The sequence below is a fragment of the Columba livia genome, chromosome 2 (assembly GCF_036013475.1).
Source record: "Columba livia isolate bColLiv1 breed racing homer chromosome 2, bColLiv1.pat.W.v2, whole genome shotgun sequence".
NCBI lineage: Eukaryota > Metazoa > Chordata > Aves > Columbiformes > Columbidae > Columba > Columba livia.
In genome coordinates this window covers 50367585-50388573 of record NC_088603.1, presented here as the reverse complement: position 1 = coordinate 50388573, position 20989 = coordinate 50367585, and the positions used below count along the sequence as shown (strand labels likewise).

Here is a 20989-nt window from a genome sequence, read left to right as displayed (position 1 = left end):
AAAACACTGGTCCTATGACTTTTGAATACTACACATTTCAAGACTAAGAAGTCAGACATCACTCAATGGACCTCTATTAAGTTTAAGTGATAATTTCAGACTAAATGGACAACTGGAAAATAGTTGCTATACAAATGCAGTAGCTGCAATATCAAGCCTTACAAACTCCTGAAAACAGTTGGACACAGAGATTGCAGATTCCTAAACATAATTTGCTTCCTTCTTTATATCTGTTTAGTAACCGCAAGTATTGGCTTTCACATTTTTCATTTCTGAACGAACAGGTAACATCCTGACACTGAAGAACCCATGAGTAAAGCAGCGCCAGCAGAATAGTCATTGTGTGATCTACAGCAAAACGCAGCCACGTGTGCATGGTTCTTGGTAGTAGAAAGAGTAAGTGAATATTTTAGGTTATCTCCAAGAGACGACATATAAAGTATCCTTATTCAGTCAGCACCGACCATATACAGATTAGCACTACATTCTAAAACTTTAAAGTTCTAGTAAATAGATTATCGGTAATTCCCTTTACTATTACAGAATGGCATCATAAGGCCAGCTAAAGACTCCAAACCAAGTCATAGTAGGACATACACAGCAATAGATAATTACAATTCTAAGAATCTAATTGCACATTACGATTCAACGTTTACCAGCAGAAGTAATCACTAATACACAAGCTATTTCATCTTTGTATTTAAAACAGATGCATTTTTGAGGACATCCTATTACCAGACACGTCACTTTGAAGTCCCAGAACAAAAAAATTTCTCCCTCCTGCCCCTCCCCAGATGTTCAGAGTACTAAGAAATCAGCTATCAGTTTGTTTAAACACTTTCGAATATCTGATTTCTACACTCAGGGGCTGGAAGGAGAGAACTAGATGCATTTTTAATTTTAAAAACTACTGCCAGTTGCACCAGTAAACTTTCAGACAATGGCACAAATTCATATGCAAATAAATGAAGTCTTAGTAGTAAGGACAAAAAATTAAAACTAGTAACAAGTTTTTCTGATCAACATTTCACTTTCAATCTAGTTTTGGACCAACTTTTCTTCTCAGTGGCCCCAATTTTCTACAGTTCCCCTAAAAGCAACTGCATTAGGCCATACTACAGGCAAACGTAAGAGCACTAAGGTAACTTTACACACTTTCTCCAGTTCAAATACATCACTACATCTGCTCGTTGCGCTTTAAGTGACTTGCTTTTTGTGAGAATGAAACTTGGAAGTACAAATTATACCCCATCCTGGAATACTTTAACTTTATGAAGACGGTTCCTTTTTCCTGTAGATAGCAGAAAACCAAATTTTCCAGAAGACTAAACAGTTTTGTACCAAATAATGTATTATGTACTTGGACGCTAGATAACAAAGGAACGCATAATCAAGATCCAAAGGAAAAAAGCAACTCTCCTACTTCAAAATTCTAACTCAATTTGTAATTAAAATTATAAGTGACCTACAAGGAGTTTTCACCCATTTGACCTTGATATCTAACTGTCAATAGTACTATTATATAACATGCTACACGCACGTAATGACTGTAAAGTTATCCATTGTATTGATTACAAAACATCAAAGCATTATCAAGCTATCCAAATTACAAAAGATAAATGTAGACATCAAGAAAGAGACAACTGGCTATTATATAACACTTTTATCATCACTATTATTATAGCTATTAGCATGTTAAAACTGAGTCACATATCCAGTATATATGTATCAGTCACACACAAATGTACCCAACCTTAATAATGGTCTACTATCATACAAGTGCTTAAAACAGGAAGAAAAAAGGAAGGACAGATGACAATCTGGGTCATCACTGAAGCCTAAATCAACTGTTCTGCATGGCATTATTCATCCATACTAACTATAGTTTCCCATTCTCTGTAGCCCATAGGGAACACACTGTTTACATTTGGTTTTCTTTGCAACCATACAAACTAGAAAGGTTTGTTTAAATTAAAGCTTTGATTTTGTAACAAAGTTTTGTGGCCACAGGACTGCAAAATATACAGGATTCTGTTGCCTGGCTATGCACAAGGAAAAGATTCCAACTTTATTTTTGGACCCCAGTTTGCTATGTTGTACTCACAATTGTAAAAGCATTTCTATTTTTTTATTCAAATGAAAATCCAAGTTCAAATTACTTCTATTACATCATACTTGCAAGTTACATTTTAGACTAGATCCATAACAAACTTTTTTCTTAGCCTGTATGAACTATACAGTTCTCATTCCTTATTCTTCTCCTCCTCATCTACTTGGACATCAGATGAAATGTTGGTGGGCTCTTCTGGTTTGGTTTTTGGCTTTTTTGTTGTTTTGGGTTGTTTGTTTGTTTTTGTTTGTTTTTTGGTTGGTTGGTTTGGTTTGTTTGTTTGTTTTTTGGGGGGGGGGGGTTGTTTAGTTGGTTTTGTTGATTTGTTTGTTTGTTCAGTTGGTTGGGGTTGGTTTGTTTTTTGTTTTTATGGCTGTTTTTTGTGGGTAGTTTTTTTGGTTTTATTTGTTTTAAACACCAGAAATTTAACAGTGAAGAACAGGGCTGTCAAACTCATTTTCACTGGGGACCACATCAGCCTGGCAGTTGCCTTCAAAGAGCAAATTGTAATTTTAGGACTGTATAAATGTAACTACTCCGACGTTTATACAGTCCTAAAATTCATTCGGTCCTTTGAAGGCAACTGCCAGGCTGATGTGGCCCCTGGTGAAAAGGAGTTTGGCACTCCTGGTGTTGAATAAGATCCACATTTTGTCACAGGATCATGAAAAACATATTTACATCACCATCATAGATTTTAAGAACTATGTCAATACACTTTCAATGATGAACACTCAAACTTACCTACTACCATGAGAGTGAATTCAAATCCTCTCTTCACAGACTTCCGGTAAACTTGATTTGGAAGATTTGCAAACCCCACATATCCTTCAAGGTTCTTCTGTTGCTAAAGGAAGAGATATTAAGGGGGAAAAAAAAGTTCAAATAAAAGCATGTAACTACTTAACTTTGCTTGTATGCTTTATTAGTTATTAAAATGTTCACTTCATTTTCACATTTACAGAAAGGTGCTATCTACCCAACCTCTCAACAACATAAGCTGTCTACACCAAAGAGTGCAATGAATTGCAACAGTAAGTAGGAAAAATTGATTATTTTTTAATGGGATAGCCAAAGGACCGGTACAGAAAGTTAGCTACGCTGACATTATTTTGAGCAAGTAAAATTACCACATTATTTATGACAGTGCAAGAACAAGAGTGTACAAGAACAAACAGATTAAAATATAATCGAGTTTGTCCCAATGCCCATTTGAAACACGGGCAAGTAGCAACAGTGTACCTTTCCTATTACTCCTAAGAGTCACGGTGGTACTGACTCAATATTAGAGGAACTAAGTTGACACCCTCTCCTTCAAAGTAACACAACTGAAGAATTTTTTTTCTAATTATTTCATGGTAAATCTAGACCTACACTAAGGCAGCACGCATTGCAACATACCCTTCAGAAAGGGAAAACTTCAGTCACTTGGTACTTTGAAAAAGTTATTAAAAATATTGCCTATTACAAAAAGAGATGAGAATTCTGGATGTTCACCATTACTCCTTCTTACCACACGAATGAAAATATCAAAAGTGCCTAAAATACCTCTCCCTCTCTGTACTAGACCCTGCGATCCTCCAGCAATCAGCCATGATACTTTTAAACCATTCTTCTAGTAGAAACATAGAAATGTGTTTGTTGTCACAGCAGGGCTCAGGATCTTTTTATAAGACGAGACAATTTAGTTCTTTTACAGCGAATCTGAAAATATTTTTTAAGACAACCATCTAAATGCAACACAAGGTTCCATTTCTCATGAGGAATGACTTCAGCCTTCAAAACCATAGGCTTTACACGCATACAAAGTTGAGAGGACGTGGTCTGATACTACTTCCATTTCAGAGCTTAAAAGAGTTAGACACATCCACAGAGCTGAAGTGCTGTCTACAAGCTTGAACTCTCCTCCCTGAGATTATCTTCAAGAGGACAGAGGAATTATAAAAAACATAAGAAAAAAAATCTGGTCTACCACAGGCACTACTGCCTCAGAACTTCTTCGTATGGGATAGAGTACAGTTCATTTACATTTGATATTTGATTCCCTTACTTATTTGGATGTTTTTCTAAACACCGAATCGACAGAATAAATTTTTACAGCAGTAACGCCTAGAGTTAAAAAACAATTCTTAAGTTCTTTAAAAGTAAAGCAAACATTCCTCTCAAAAATATAAAAAATACTATCCCTTTTAAAACTTTAAATGCCAGAAAAACTAGCTTCTTTGCAATCCAACAGCACTAGTCAATGAACTGACACTCTGCTTTAAGTCACATAACTTATTTCTCCATTTGCCAAACAAACTATTTTTCTCACATAATGCCACACCCCTACAAAGATACACTGGTGACACCATCAAATTTAAATAAATCTGAAAAATCCAAACTTAGCAGGATTACTTTGAAACAACCGATTTAATCCTAGGGCAAATTATTACCAGTTCTCATTTAGTCACAATACACTGTATCAATTATCTTTCAAGTTTAAAAAAAGGGCAGTATCTTTGAACTCATTAACTCATACAAAATAAGAGAGTAACATCTAAGGACAGCCAGCTAAAACTAGGTGTTATGGCTTCAAGTTCAAATACACACAATACAACAAATGTTATTACTTCTCTGAATATAGGAATGTTTGCATTATGTCATCGAGAAACTATTTTTTCAAATGCTTTTGTTTCAATTCAGCCCTAGGTACAGCAATAGTCTCATCTAAAAGGTCTCAAAAGTTAAAAAAAATCAGCTGGAATTTAAAAATCAAAATATTGTTTTAATTTTCCAAACCATTACTACAACCACATGTGAGGAGTACAATTTAACACATTCCAAAACCCTGAGCAGGAGTCAATGCTCCAAAGGTATTACATGAAGAGTACTCTTTAAGACATTAAAGAGCTCGTTAACAGTGCAGGTCCTTAATAACTATTAAAAATATGCAACTGCCATTCACCTTAACAGATGTAAAATATCTAACCACAGTCTGACGCTCCTTATAGTTCTACTTGTCAGCCACCTGCATCTTAGTAGTCTACATACCTTTTAATGTCTACATACCTTTTAATGTACGTCACGCTTACCAGAAACAGCTCACCCCCTCATTCAATCTAAGTAAGAGTTCTTTTGCTTAAAAGAATAGGTTTAAATATAATTCTTGGTTTAAATTTATTTTCTTTCTCTTCCTTTCCTCTCCACATAGAGATGCACATTTAAGACAGCTTTACTACTAAGAACTTTAAGAATGCTCAGTATGAAATGCTAAAGAAGAATAGATGGCAACTTTCAGGTTGTTCGCTCTGTTAAGTGGGTCTATAGCATTTACATCCACAATTTTAGATAATGAAATATTAATGTTACTAACCAGAAAGATTTATGAAGTGTTACACTTGGTATAAATGCTGTATTTAATGTAAGCATTTATATTCCACAAGTCAAATGCCAGATTCACATCTGTGGTACACCAATACCAATTAAAACTGAAGATTTCAACGTACTTATTTTAAAAGGTTGCATTGTTTCATAATGTGCTACTTTTAAACAGACTGAAGCAAACTAGGAATTGAGGTTACTTAAATTCCTGCAACAGCTTTTAAAAGAAGTTCCTTATTTATTTTTTGTTGTTGTTGAAGCACTGACTTCCACTGCACTGATCATTGTGCCAGGTGAGATCTCATGTTTCTAACACTTACAATAGCTTCCCCTTAACTTCTATCCCTTCCTGGTTTTCAACCAGCTGCTACCTAAGCTCAGTTTCAGTCCACCTATTAAACCCCTAATGCTTCTTTTATTTCCACAATAGCTGTAATACATCTTTATTAGAGTAATACTTACAGCTACTTTGTAAACAACACATTTCCATCATTTCCAGGGTTGAAGGTATCAATAGAATACATCCAAAATAGTCCAGTAAAGTGACGAATTCGAACCATTGCAGAGATGAGACCACACAGGTGCAGCAGCATTCCAGACAAAGGAACGGGGGCGGTGTGAGGAGAGAAAGAAAAGGGGAAAAAAAAAAGTTAATTACATTTGACCAAAGTTACCCACAACACTTTTAACCTAGTATGCTTAGCATACAGTGTTTTATGAAACCTTCATCAGTTTGCTTTATACATACAACAGCTTCATTTCACAGTAATACACTACATGACCTCCACACTATTTAATGATCAATACAGGTAGATATTCGATTGTTCTTTTTATTCTATTCAGCATGCTTTTTGTTTACCATATGCTATCTGAACCTGTAATAGGTTCAAGGGCATTTATTTTCTCCACAGGTGCTCACCAGAACATGTAATCTCATTTCACCATGCTACTCCACAGTATTTTTATTCTAGAGTGGAAAAGATACAAAGATCAAAGCCATCACCATAGTCAATGTCTCTCAGGATTTTATATTTGTATGGCACTTCATACATTCAGGGAACAGTGTCAATTCACTTGATTTGCAATACTCAGCATTAGAGTATTGCTGCAAATTTGGGCATAACTTTGCTGAAAAGCCAGAAAATAAAGAAGAAATTAGGGGGCACAAGTTAAGCATCTGTTCAGCATCATCTAACTTTGGATTACAAGTGACTATGCCATTAAAGAACTATACTAGTTCTCCAACATGGCACTTAAAATACTTTAACCACAAACACATACCAAAAAGACCTTTTCTATTTCTGTTTTTCACTAAACATCTTCCTGTGCTTGAGTATTTCAAGACACCAACACACACACACACACACAAATCTCAATACCAAATCATAAGCCAGTAGTCAATGATGCTTCTAAGCCCTAACTTCCAATTTTTTATATCAATCCCATTCTCCCAGAGGTTCAAAGCCTATTTTTAGAAAATTTACACTGTGATGGAGACTACAGTTCAAAGTAGCACTGAAGTCCACTTCTCTTTTGCTAACTAACAGGACATGAGCCTTCTGTTCTTATGGTCCCCTGATATTCTGCCAGTGTCCAGAGCCATAACAATTCAACACGTTGGGTACATTGCAGCTGCACTCTTCAAGAGGACAAAAAAAGCAAAGCACTGCCAATTAGTTCCAGTCACTCTCTGTGCCCTGCAGAAAGGTGACACAAGACATTTCATGCAGCTTTAGTGAGGACAGATGCATATGCAGCAGAATTACAGCAAGCTGTAGAGACTGGAATACAACTAATACTGAAAATCCTATGGCAGTATGAATGCCCAAATGTTTTGATATCAACCACCTTAAGCACTACATTACTATCATTTATCACATTGCACATCACCGCTTTCAACTTTGAAACAAGGTAGTGTTGTGAAGCAGAGAGAACTTCTCCATCAGTTCACCAAGTACACAGTAGGGCCTGATTCTCTAATTGAAAATAGTATTATATTAAATAGCACGCTTTTAAAACCATTATGCTGCAAGAACCACCACATGGATCAGGCCAAAATTCCTGCCTTCAACAGTGCCCAAAACCATACATCTAAGCTAGCACATACAACTGAGTAAACAGTCAGCAGTATTTCTCTAAACACTTTTGTAGGCACCAAAATCTGCCTCTCAGGTATTTCATAAGATGGGGGAAAATTTTCCACTCAAATAGCACTTGATTGATTCCTCTTCCATGCACTTGTATGTTCATCTTAGCATCACACAACCAGAGCATCCACAAAAGTCCCTGTACCACGGGCTCCCTCTGATTTCCTGTACATTGTTAAAGGGAGGACTTTATCATTTCAAAATCACCACCTGTTAGCTTCATTGCTGCACAATACCGTCTGTGTTGGAAAAGAGCCTTAATAAACTAGTATAGTTCACTGAAAAGAAGCTGTTTCATGCCCCTAATCACCTGGGCTGCTCTGCCATAACACTTTTAGCCCTGTAGCTGTCCAGAGAGATCAGGGCGAGAGCTACATACAGTATCCAAGATGCAAAACAAGTCTCAGATCCACAGTCTGGTCATGTAGCATCTTGTTCTCTCTTCCTATCTTACTGATTCCCAACATGCCACTTGGTTTTCTGACTACTCCTGAGTACTGAGCTGATGATACTGTGAACTGTACACAGGCACAAGACTTTGCTCCTGAGCTTTAACAGATGTTCGCAGCTTATCACTGAGCGCATGAAAGCAATCCGCGTATATATCGCTTTACGTTCACCTAGGCTGCATTTTAGCTCTCACTTCATATAAGTTCTAACATTTTTAAGTTCTTGTAGTTGTCCATCATTTCGGCTCTTAGCAGGAATGAAGGCAAGCTACATAAGCAATTTTGGCCTTGGCTGACTTTTGATGTGTACACTCTGTGCATTCAATGTTACTTTAATTTAGGTTTCCCTCAAGCAAAATGTCAAAGCCCACATTAGGCAGCTGCAGAGATGGTGGTTTTAGATCCATCATCTGAATTGATGGACTAATAGCCAGAAGCAGGCTGCTGCAACTATGCAAATCAGCAAAAAGAGAGAAAGGAGGCACCATTGGTGGCTTTCCAGGGAGTTTTCAGGAAAAACACTGTCAACCAAAAAGTCTTTTCCTTGTTTTCTATTAAGTCTATTACGTTTGTTATTGCCCAGGCACCAAAATTTACATCTCCCTTTTATTCTGTGCTGCGTCCAGAAACAACTCAAAATTCATTCTTCAGGTAATACCATCTGGGCCAAAAGGTGACAGTTTCTGGCATAAGGACCATTGTCTGACAAAACACCATACCTTAACCCTCTCAGCAAGAGGGGATGCAAACCCAAGGCGAGGCAAAGCCATTTTTTACCTCTACTACTTGGAATTTGAGAGCTCAGCTCACACTCTACAGGGCTAAGTGCAACTTCTGTGCACTGGTAGTAACCGTCAGACTGCTAAGTGATGTTATAAAAAGTGATGTTATAAAAACTCTTCAAGGACTTATGACTTAGCTAAACTAGCAGCAAATACTAATGAGGACAGCTGGAGAGAGGAAAAAAAAGACCAAACAGAAAAGCAGTCTGACATCAGGGGAGTCACTGAACTTCCAAATTGAAGTTCATTTTGGAGTTTCTCAATCAAACTTACTCTAAAAGAAGGACACGCAATACGTTTTTTCCCCAGTGTTGTAGGACATTGTTTTTTAAACCTCCAGAATCATCACAGGAAACCTAAGAATTGTTGAAATCTGACCACAACTATAAGAAACATAAAAGTCTTAGAAAGGGCACAGACACCCATTGCACTAGGCATCTTTTCAGAACATTTGGCTAATTTTTCATACTCTTTAGCCACAGTATTTCTACCAACTTGCTACGAGTAAGATCAGTTTGACAGAGTTTGTAGTTTTACACAGAAAGACTAGTCTATAAAACACTGTGTACTTATATTTCCTCCAAAGTACCTGACATGGTCACCTTGTATTTTCTTCTTTCTACCAGTGCTAGCTGTTTGAAGACTCCACATAAGTAACTAGAAGTCTCCAAATCTGCAAGAAGACAAGGGATCTACCTTACCATCATCTTCAAAATCCCTATAAACTTTCTACAGTTTAACAAAATCTGCTTTTTTTTTTTTTCCAATTTTCAATACAGAGGCAATACATAAAAGATCCAGCTAATACATATCCCCATCTTGTCCTGTCACATTCCAGAGGCAGACAGCAACTGCACATCTTGTAACTGACAGGTTTCGTTACCACATTTTTAAAATAGGAGGTTTAGGTAGCAGTATTTAATGTGGCAATGCTTCTATAAGCCCTGAGCACTCATTAATAGATTAACATATCCACGTTTAAGAAAAATAAAACCTGAATTTTAGAAGTATGGAAATAACAATACAAGAGGGGGAAATTCATTAGCTCTATCTGTGAAGTTAAACTTATGCTGAACATCTACAAACACGTTTCTCCTTTCAATATTTAAAATAAAACATCTTTCAAGTCAATAAGATCTGCTATAATCTGCATGGTAGAAGTCTACTACTGATGGAAAGGAAATCTGCACTTTTATTTCCTCAAACAGGCATCAATTGCAGGCAGTACCTGTTAAACGCTTCTTTTACAATAAGACAACTCTGCTTCCAAGTGTGAACCTAGGGTCTTGACCTACATCATAAAAAATTAAAATGATCCTCAAAAAGAAGCCCACAAAATATTTTTTTTAATGTGTAACCATGATTAAGAAATATCTTTCAGTGTCCAGGAGCAAGTTGACCAAGTCAATAATGGATAACTTCGCTGATCCAGTGAACACACTTTCAATACCACTGTTCCTCTAAATCTCACCACGCATAGTGAGTTACTATAGGTGAAGAGTGGGTTTTAAACTCTCTTTTCCTATGGCAGACACTATTATCTGTTTTATTAACAGATACTATAGAAACATGTGTGATGTTCAAGAGGAAAAGGATTCTGCACTGTTGAAAAATCAGAAAGAGCAGACAGCACAGTCCCTCTGATGATTTACAGGCAGAAAGAAAGCAGAAAACTCTGAACAAAAACAAAGTGGATGTAGCAGGCACACTACTAAATCTTATATATTTGGAAAAAAAATAAATAAGGCAACCTTCAGAGCCATTATAGAGTACACAAGGGCACACCTGGGCAAACTGTGCAGATCACAGCAGCTACAGGGAACACAGCCAGTGCTGCAGTTCACACAGTGGCAAAGAAGTGCAAAAAAGCAGACAACTATGGGAAAATTAAGGCAGTTAACTAGAAAAAAACCAAAACCAATTATAGATAGAAGGGGGAGAGAGGAAGGGAAAAAAAAAAAAAAACACACACACCACCAAAACCACCACACCAAACAAAACCAAAAAGCACAAACAAACCGCATCAGGCTGTTCAACTACTAAAGCAAGCCTGTATAACTACAGCACAAAATATTAGATGACTCTACAAAACATTCAGGCCAGCCACACATAGGGACAGTTTTTATGTAACAGTTCATCCTCCACCAGAATTAGCTAGACAACAAATTCCTTGAAGAAAAAGTAAACCTTTTTTGTGCACTTTAAATATAATTTAAAAGTACAATAATACAATTTTAAAGCTTCTTGTTCTTTTCGTGCATTTTCCCCTTTATTCTGGCTTTTTAAAAAGCCTTGCAGAAAGCAGCATGCAAACCACCATCACGTAACAACTTGCGTCTAACTGAAATAACCAACTCAAAATCAAATTTGACAGTAAAGTGACCGATTATCTTCCACTCCATAAAGCAGAGGTCAAAATGACTACAGTAAGAAATGGCACAGGAGACAGGAAAGCTTACAGAAAGAGGTCACCAAAACGGGAAACAGGGAACTAGTGTCAGAAACAGCAGCAGGTCAAGCACCAACCACACATCACTTGGTGTGTCTATCACCACTTTTAACCTTCCTTCCTAACTCTTCCTCCTCAGATTTGCTATCCATGAATGTTTATTGTAATACAAATGCTGAGCCAAGGGTTGAAGATAAAAGATGCAAAGGAAAAATGTTCTGAAAAACACTATGAAAGATTCCTGGATACAAAACTTCCAATGTAAAAAAAACCCTCAAAACAACCACCACCACACACACAAAAAACCACCACAACACACTAACAACAAAAAAAATAAAAAGGTATATTACTCCATTCCATATTTAGCACTTCTCTCGTCTATTTAGTTTGTTCAAGTTTCCCAAAGAGATGCAAATAGAAGGTTTTTAAAATATTTTTAAAATACATATATTTAAAAGGAAATTTAAAAACAAGCTGGTGGGAACTTCCAGGCAGTTTTATCTCACACTACTTTCACCTCCTGGGAAGTCAACTAAACCATGGGTTTGGAAAGAGCAGTTTTTAAAAACACAAATTTTCCATAAAGCAGGTTAGTACCTCAACCTGAAGACCATTTCAAGAGTCTTACTTCACACTGGAAACACAGTGGAAAGAAGGAACAAAGCATAGCAGGTATTAAGAAACACATTAAAGTATCATGCTGTAATGTATCACTTAGCTTCTTTGACATTTCCTTTCAATCTAAGTTACTGCTCAGCATTTTTCAGTTCCTTCAGGTTCACCTCAACATTGCATTTTCCTTCAAAACTCGCATACAGGTTGGTGAGTTAAGACAAAACCTCAGCAGGTGGTGATAAGTTATGGTTTATAGGTATTAAAAAACAAAACAAACAAAAGGAGAAAAAAATACAAACATGCAAAACAACAACTAAATACATATAAAAAAAAAAAAAACCCTAATTCGCTCCCTCTCCCACCCCGAATTTCTAGGTGAAACAACTGCACCTTATACCTGCGCAATCACAGGAGTGAATTTTTGGGAAAGAAGAGGGATTGCTGCAATGCCACTGGCAGTATTTCAACCCAGGGACTCAGAAAGAGGCACTGGCAGGTGTGCGCTCTGCGCTACCTTCTGTTCTACGCCTTGAAATACTGTCCCCAGCAGTCTGTCCCATCCTCCTCACCAAGCAGCCATAAGGATGGCAATACAAGAACCCGTACTGTTACATTTCCAGCCTCAAGGGCAACTATCAGATCTAGCAAAATCTCTTGAACATGTAGGTGCAGAAATGCTAATGAGAGGTGAATCATTCACACAGAAATAGCCAACGTATGTTCAACATACTCGAAGTGTGTTGCCCTTAAAGTCATGAGAGAAATTTCAGTATTTCATCTCTGGTGGTTCTGTTAACATGAGGAATCTCCATTTAAAGTAACTGGGGTAAAGGGCTCTTACCACACCTTTCTATATGGTGGAGGCAACTCATTCCCAATGGAAGCCATCTGTACAGACAGTTTTTCTGTATATTCTCTTGTTTTCCTATACTAGTTTCTATGCTGAACACCTCAAGCTCTGACTTCTAGAAGCCTTCAGAAGTCCTGCAGTTTTCACCAAGAAAGACATTTGAAGCTAAAATTTTCTAAGACATACGTCGCTGTCACTTGTCTGCTACAGCACAAAAATACAATAAATCTTAAACTAGCACCCCAGAATAGTGAAACCCAAGTGCTTCTGAAAGCACCAATTCTTCTGTCTCAGACAAGCAATTTTTCTGGAAAAATTAAAATATATCTTGAGACTCATTGTTAACAAGCTGTTATCAACTAATCATTTAAAACACATTTTTATGAAAAAAAAAAAATCATAGTGGTAGTTGGAAGTTACTGTATTTTTATATCACTTGAAGCAGGCTACATATTTTTCCACAGCATTTACTTGCCCCCACAACAGACTATTTTAATAACACAAAAAGACAGAAGTTACATTTTAATTATAAACTGAATTTTCAAGAGAGTCTGAAATCACATTTATTTTTATGTTTCAATACTTCTACTACAAGGTTCAAACACAACCAAGAGAGGTGCTTAAGGATATTATTAAGTTACTAATACTTAAGAGGATTTTACGTTTTAAGTATTTCCACACTGTCTGAGGAGTTCTGTATTTAAAATATAAAGAACTCTAATGAGACCAAGAAAAAAAAAGACGCAGGTGCTATTTTAAAGAATTATGCCAACTAAAAAAATCTCTCCACATGTTAAACTTAGATGTTTTGAAACACAGCTGGCTGGCTGCATTGTTTTTAATTGTCTTTATTTTTAAGCTAGAGAGATGCCACAAAAAGATAGCTCCCATTATAATTACTGTATAAGGAAGATAGTAAGTAAAACTTAAGATTGTGTCCCTGCGGGTTGCAATGGCAACTGATACAAAGGAATGGTCCATACTGATAACACAATGTATCATCCAGGTTTAATATTAAGACTATTACAATATATAACCGGTGTTATTACCACTCATCTGTAGCATAAGTTGGCAGTTAGAAAACTCAAGTTTTTATTTCATTTATTCCATGTCAAGGAATTAATTTTTAACTTGGCATTAACTGCATACGTTTTCCAAAGAGGAAGGCAACCCACTTGAGAGCATCCAGAACACCAGTGCTCTAATTGCCTTGGGTGACAAAACTAACAACTGAGAGGACTGAAGCCACAGCTTGAAAGCAAACCACCCTGGTGATGAACAGCACCAAATCTGTTCATTTCTCAGCTCCAAAGCACTGTTGTTTTTGGCATTCATAACAAAGCCGGCTGTGAAGAGCAGGCGTTAAGTGGTCCAACGTGTACACCAGCAGAGCAGCCATCCTGCGTGATCGGCCACGCAAAATTTCCGAGCAGGAGTTAACTCCTCTCCATACCTGCCTGCCACACCAGGGTACTTTATGGTCGAGATTTGCAAGTTGAAACAATTCAAAAGAACAAGAAATCCAGAATAATTTTTGCTACCCACAGCAACAAAGACTTAAACATACCTTTAGCTAAGGGGATACTGGCTGTCTTACAGGCATATTGCTAGGCAAGAAGCCAGAGACACAAAGCAAGGGCCAAGTGAAATTCATTTAGTGACCAGGTTAGAGGTCATCCATTGAGCATATATTTGGAGAAGCTGTGTCTTAATCACTTTCAAAGTCTTCTCCAAAATCAATGCTTGCATATGTCTGGACAAGCAAGATGTCAATGTCCCTTCATTACTAAGGTATTAACACTCAAAGTAACTTCACTTGGTCTGCATAAAACACTTAGTACTATATAACTTTGAAGTCACCTGCTGAAAATTTCAACTATTTAAGGATTCAGAACACAACAAATCTTAAAGACCTTTTACAGAGGCTCTGTTAAACATACAAAAAAACACCAACCAGCTCAAAAATAACTTGCTTATTAAATTTGAAACTGCTGATAAGGAAAAACTCCCCTGCTGAAATTCCCAGCTTTCCTTGCAATTTTTTATAGGATGGGGGCTCATCACCCCTACCTTCTCCTCCTTTCAAGCAACTAGTCTTTAGCACTGTCTTGAACTTGTAACATTAAGACATTTTCCTTTCAACTGATTAAAAAGATTCCTTTTATTCACAATCCACAACCATGTCCTCTAGTTTTTGCCCCAGTCTCTTCAAGGTCTTACGCTCCAGTGCTTCAGTCTGTTGCTTACAAACCACAGGTTCTTTCCACTGCTCTGAAAACTTAGAGGTTTCCAGATGCCCACAGAATCACAAATAAGAGCACTGAAGGTCAATATTTGGCACAGCTAAACAGTAGGAGATAACCCTGAGCTTCAGTAACTAATACTGCAGCAGTCTGCAGACTATTCTCCTCTCTAAGTTCTCCCTCAACTAAGTGCTAAAAATATAAAGAGCACAGAAGGCAGCAACAGGACGGCTCCCCTTTACCCAGCAGCAAGTGATTACTCAGACCTTGATTTCGCACCATCTGGCAAAGCCTCCCAAGAGGAAACTAATTTAATCTTGAATCTCTTGGTTTGTTAGTACACCTTTACTAACCACAATTAGGAAGAATTTGTTTCCAGAAGCAGGGGTGGAGGGGAGAAATAAGATGGGTTTCTTGGCTGCCTTCTACTTGGGAAACTCTCACTGTCTCAAACTTGAAACTGTTCAATTACATGTAAGGCAGCATCTGGAACTCAGATTTTGAGTCATGTACTCCAAGTTTAGCATTCTTGTTTTAAAAAGCTACAAAGAGTATTGGTAAGATTGCACAGCCAGAAATGTCTTCGCTGTCAGAAAGCTGCCAGAAAAATTACATTTCTCCAGCAACAGCTTTTAATGCTCCACAACTGCCTTTTTTTTTTTTCTTTTGACAAGTCAGCTAAAGCTGGTATCTCAACTTACTTAAGATATCATCACAGTTAGGAGCTGGTCTGGACCACAAGACCCTCTGCACTGCCAGATTTCTGCAACCATCATTAGTCAGGGCTTTAGTTTTGCACATCACTCAAAAAAGCCCTAATGCTAATATTAGTATTACCATGAACACCTCTGGTAATGATGCAACAGCAGATAATAAAAAAGCAACTCACCTCACCCATTCAGTTCTCAAGGAGTAAATGATAGTGGCTGAAACAAGGGCCATTAAACTTTGCCCAGTTGTTTATCTTGAGCTAAGTCACCACCAGCTCAGCACTGAGGGGAGAACACTACCTTCTCAACCACCAGCATTCATTCCTCCAGCAGAATGGCGCTTTCCTCTTCGCCTATCTTAACCACCGGTAGGGTGGAAATAAGCAAGTTGTGCAACTAGATCAACTACCATGTATCTTTTCTGCCTTGGGCACACCTACCACAATCTTCAGCCTAAGCTAAAGAGTCATTGTTAGGGTAGGAAGAGCAAATCAACCTTGCTTGTTTTTGCAGCAGTGCCATGTTACACCAGTCTAAAACAGGCACTAAACCAGGACTGCACACACCTGTCTACTGCTAAAATGGTCTGCTGAAGCTCCATATCTTACCTAAACCACAACTGATGTTTTATTTTTCATGGCAACACTTCCATGATCCCGTAATACAAAAGCTTCATGGAGCTCAACTCAAAGAAAAATAATCTTGAGAAAGAAAAACCAGGCAGCTCCTGCGAGTTGAGCTCCATGAACTGACTCACTGTCAGGTCAAAGAGGTACAGCTGCAAGGACAGTGAGAGCAGCAGAATCGCCTCATTTCAAGCAGCTGGCAAACAGATTCACCCAAAAACTGTACCATCTGGGGTGAGCTTAGGCTTCCCTCACATCCCAGTTCTATTAACTATACAGCCAAAGAACAACCCAGATTAGCTCGCATATCCAGCTGAAAACTGCTCTACCCTAAGGTTAACTTTTTGTTACATCAGCAAGCTCATCTAATCATTCCAATGTATAAACACTAGAGGTAACACAACAGCGAAAAAACACACCATCAAGACAGTATTTTTCAGCTGCAGTCCAGCTACCAGCAAAAGCTATGAAATTGCATGATATGGTTCTTAAGAAAGAACAAAGAGGCTAGCAGAGGACACTGTTTGAAAATTCTGCTGGGCACACTAAAACTTCCTGCAAACTGTGAAAGAATTACACATAAGATTCAAACTCTCCAACTGGCCAACACTGGCAAAGCTTTGATTAGAGTTTCATGTTGACATTAACTTAAGCATTCTTGGCAATTTTGACCATCTCAGTAGGTCAAATTTCATTTTAAGTTCAACTTGGATCATAGTCTTTTAATGTATGAGACACAAAAATAGGTAATCTTTCATACACTATTCTTCCATTAACATCTACCCACAAAACAGCAACTATTGGCACCAGAACCAACATTCATGACATCTTGCATTTTTTTTCAGCACCAACTGCAATAACCTGCAATGCTTTTTTCAGACAAATGTCACAACAGAAATTCTGCCATCAATGACTTCTGCAGCCTTTCTGAAAGGTCTCTTTGTAATAATGCTACTGTATGGTAGACTGATTTCTACATATAATAAGACTATATTTATGGGAATTTTATAAACTGCTACTTTGTAGTTTAACACTCGCCAGCGTTGAGGATGCCTTATATACCTAGTTTGCATTTCTCTTTTTCTGGCCACTGTTCCTGTCATGTTTTACCCCAAAGCACTGGAAAAAGCTTAGTATGTGATATTATCTCCTTTGAGAACACGCTTCTAAGAGCACTGTCACCCCTTGGTCTTTTTTGTGGTCAAATGAAAGATGAGTCTAAAGTAATTATTTTTTTATTATTTCTTCAGGTCTTGCATCTTTTGCATGATGCAATCTTTCCATTTAAAAAGCTCTGTTTTAAAAACGCTGACAACAAAACTAGGTGCTGTATCTTAATATCGATCCCTCTGAAGCTACAATTGGTCAAAGGAGGGAGAAATGCTCCCTGAGGTTTTAATCAATCCTCTCCCTGCTTGTAAGTCCTAACTTCTTCATTGTTCAGGGTAAGAAAATACAACCAAACCAAAAGCACACAACCATTAAGTGTAAAAGAGGAAAGAAACAAACAAAAAAAGAAACTGAAAGACCTACATCTTGAGACATGATCTTCAACGTTGACCAAAAATAAATATAAATCTTCTGTGCTACTAAGAAATCATCCAGTTCTATTTTAGTTGCTTAAGTGCTTCTGAGCGTAACACCCATAGCGTTATTGTTCTGTAATACTACTTCCAAAATTATTTGCAAATGCATTCCGAACTACCATTGCGTGAAATGACAGAAATCTGGCATGAAAACGGCCACACAAAGAGCTATTTGAAGATGAGATACAGAGCTAGAACCACCGAGGAAAGGACTCCCCGTAGGTGGCTTTAAGAAGCGCTGCTGGGCAGCGTACCGCTCTGCGCACAGGCACTGAAGTCAGTGTGCAACCAGTGGGTTTCTGTAAGGCACACTCAGAAGCTGGAACAGCGCTGATGCACAAAAAGCAAAAGTAAGATGAAGTGGCTTTTGCAGGAAGGAAGTCCAGGATGCAAATCAGAACAAGGTATAGCCAGGCATGTTTTACATACCTCTAGCCCGAGCTCTGGCAAAAAGAAAGCGGATACATATTATCTTCTGAAGTGCTTATGAGCCTGCTGGTTACTTTTCAATTTTTTAATGTAACACAAAGAATGTTGTAACTTACAGTAGCTTCACAGCCATGCTTATGCAATGCAGCAAATACCTGGTTTTGCAGGGCAGTTTCACTAAACTAAAGCAGAAGGCAAAACTACAAGTTATGTAAGTAAATACTGATTTGATTCTTTCCCATTAAAAAAAAAAAGTAACTACACAAATAGAGAAGAGCTACCTGATGACATTACAGAGCTATCACAACACCACCATTAAACCAGGGCTGGAAAAAAAAATCCAATTTGATTCACCCCTGACATATGTGAAACTCACCCTGGCAAGGTGAACAGGAAGTCATTGGTTTCTGTGAGCCGAGTTTCTGGTCCTCGCAGTTGAGAAATGTCCCTGCCTCACCTATGCCACCATCCCCGCCTCTGTAAGACATCTATTCTATAAACATCAGTTCAAGGCATTCAAAACCCTCCCAGGGAATAGTTTGTGTCCGCCTACAGTTTAACACTACCCCAAATTTGAATTACTAATTTAAACGAGACTTAACTAAACTACTTAAATGGTGACTAAATGCCATTCTAATTACAGAGAACACATTGCAATTAACCAGCTTATTTCAGGAGCTAGAGTACCAACTTACAGAAAACAGAACATCGCTCATACATACACATCTCTGGTCTAGACAGGATAAGTGAATAGTCTGGCAATAAATTATAACTAAAAATGTATGTCACACTACAGTTCTGAATAGAAATCTCTCTCCTACACCTTCTGCAAGGCAAATTTTCCTTCAATGACTTGGTGTTTAAAGTGGAGTTTTGAATCTGTAGCCAATGTGTTTTATAACTATTTGTTGTCTTAATGGGTATTTTAAGATACCACCACAGTAGCACTGAGTTAGGCTACTAGAACTGAAGAAACCAAAGTACAAGAAGTAGGAGCCTGACCCATGGAAGAGAGAAATGAAAGTACCACTAAGTTGCCAGCCAGTTAAAGAAAAAAAAGAAGAGATACCTACTGTGCAGGTTTAAACATTTTTGTGCAAAAAGAAAGCAAAATCTATTGTATTTTAAACTTACAAAGATGACAAATCTCATTCTTTATTTCTACATAAGATAAACAACTGAGTATTCATCCCTATATACACAAACACACATTTGTTTGTCACACTGAGTATACACCAGAAGCATCATTTTAACTAAGACTAACCGCTTGTCCTTGTGGGTAAACTGAAGGAAATGCTGTGAGTTATTATCAGCACAGACTGATACACACAGTCCTGGGTGCATTTGCCTTCAATTTCAGAATGACTAAGTAGCAGCCCGTTCTCCCACAGTAGCAAATGCAGAACAGGTGATGTGCTTGTATTTCAATTCAGGTTTCACTACAGGCAAGGCAGTAATTGGCCTTTACAGTAATGGCTTTTTGAAACCTGCTCTCCCAAGTAAAATTCCTATTTATTGTTTTTCATTATTCACATGTCAACTGAAAACAAACAAACAAAAAAAAAAAAAAACAACAAAAAACACCAAACCAAAACAAAACCACACGCAGTCACCTGATGCCAGAACAAAGTAATGCTCTTCCATTCACAAATCACCAGGTAAAGGTGATAGTAATCTCATGGAGCACACAAGACACAAACATTACAAACTAAGCAGGTATTAAATGAATGATGTTAAAAAGATACAAAAATACATCTTCCTCAATGTTTTAACAGGCAAGAACTTTAAAATATATGTAGAATTATCAAGGCGAAATGCTTTACAATACTAGTTTGATATCTCAGCGGAAGCTCTAGTCAGAAATTGAGTTACCGCTTAGCACCAAAAAGCTACTACTATGAAAAACCTCTTGCATAAGAAGGTATGTTCTACCTTTTCGCTGAGATAGAGCAGTGGCCCATCTAACTTTCAAGGGAGCTGAGCCTGCATATTCATACGAGCTGACTTTTTTTGGTCCCAATATTAATATTGATAAGTATTTCGACATATGGAAGAATTTTTTTCTTTGAACATAACCTAAAGCCACTGTCAGAGGGAGATTCTTATGGCCAAGAAAAAACAAACCAGTGAATGGGCACTTCTGACAGCCTTCTGTTCACTGATTTTTCATCTGCAGGAGGCGGCACACAAACTGCACACAGAAGATTCTTGAACGTTGTCTCTCACAGAACTATGCTGGTACATAACTGGTACAGCATGAAGTCAGCAACTTCACGCTAAAATCAGTTTAGCTGCTTTTCTTTAAGTTGCCCGTTAAAAATCTTTGTACATAGCCACGCCTTTTCCTAGCCACCCTCAAGAAACACGAAGCAACCCTCCAATTTATTTTGCAGGGCTGGTTGGCAAAACGAGGGGATCACGCAGGAACGGCCCATAAAGCATTCCATACAGATTTCCGCGGGAGCTGCTAGTAAATTATAATTTTTAGGGTTTGTTTGGGTTTGTTTGTTTGTTTGCTTCCCGTTTTGTTTCGAAAACGACCGGCCGAAGCCCTGGCTGGCCGAGGGGCTGGCCGGGCCGGCGAGGGCTGCGCGGGCGGGTGCGGAGCGGACGCCGCCAGCAAATGAAAG

General features: G+C 37.9%; 1 protein-coding gene across 3 annotated transcripts in view; it reads right to left on the bottom strand.

Annotated features, from left to right (window-relative positions):
• The window catches only part of SEPTIN7 (septin 7), a 406575-nt gene that overhangs the window by 59819 nt on the left and 325767 nt on the right, over positions 1 to 20989 (bottom strand). For 2 of the 3 annotated variants that reach the window (XM_065051825.1, XM_065051826.1), the window contains one exon: positions 2855 to 2957. In XM_065051825.1, coding sequence (XP_064907897.1) covers positions 2855 to 2864 — 10 coding nt within the window. In that variant the 5' untranslated portion in view covers positions 2865 to 2957. Of the gene's footprint in view, positions 1 to 2854; positions 2958 to 5935; positions 5987 to 20989 lie in introns of those variants that run through there. The other variant, XM_021294416.2, reaches the window with a different exon arrangement.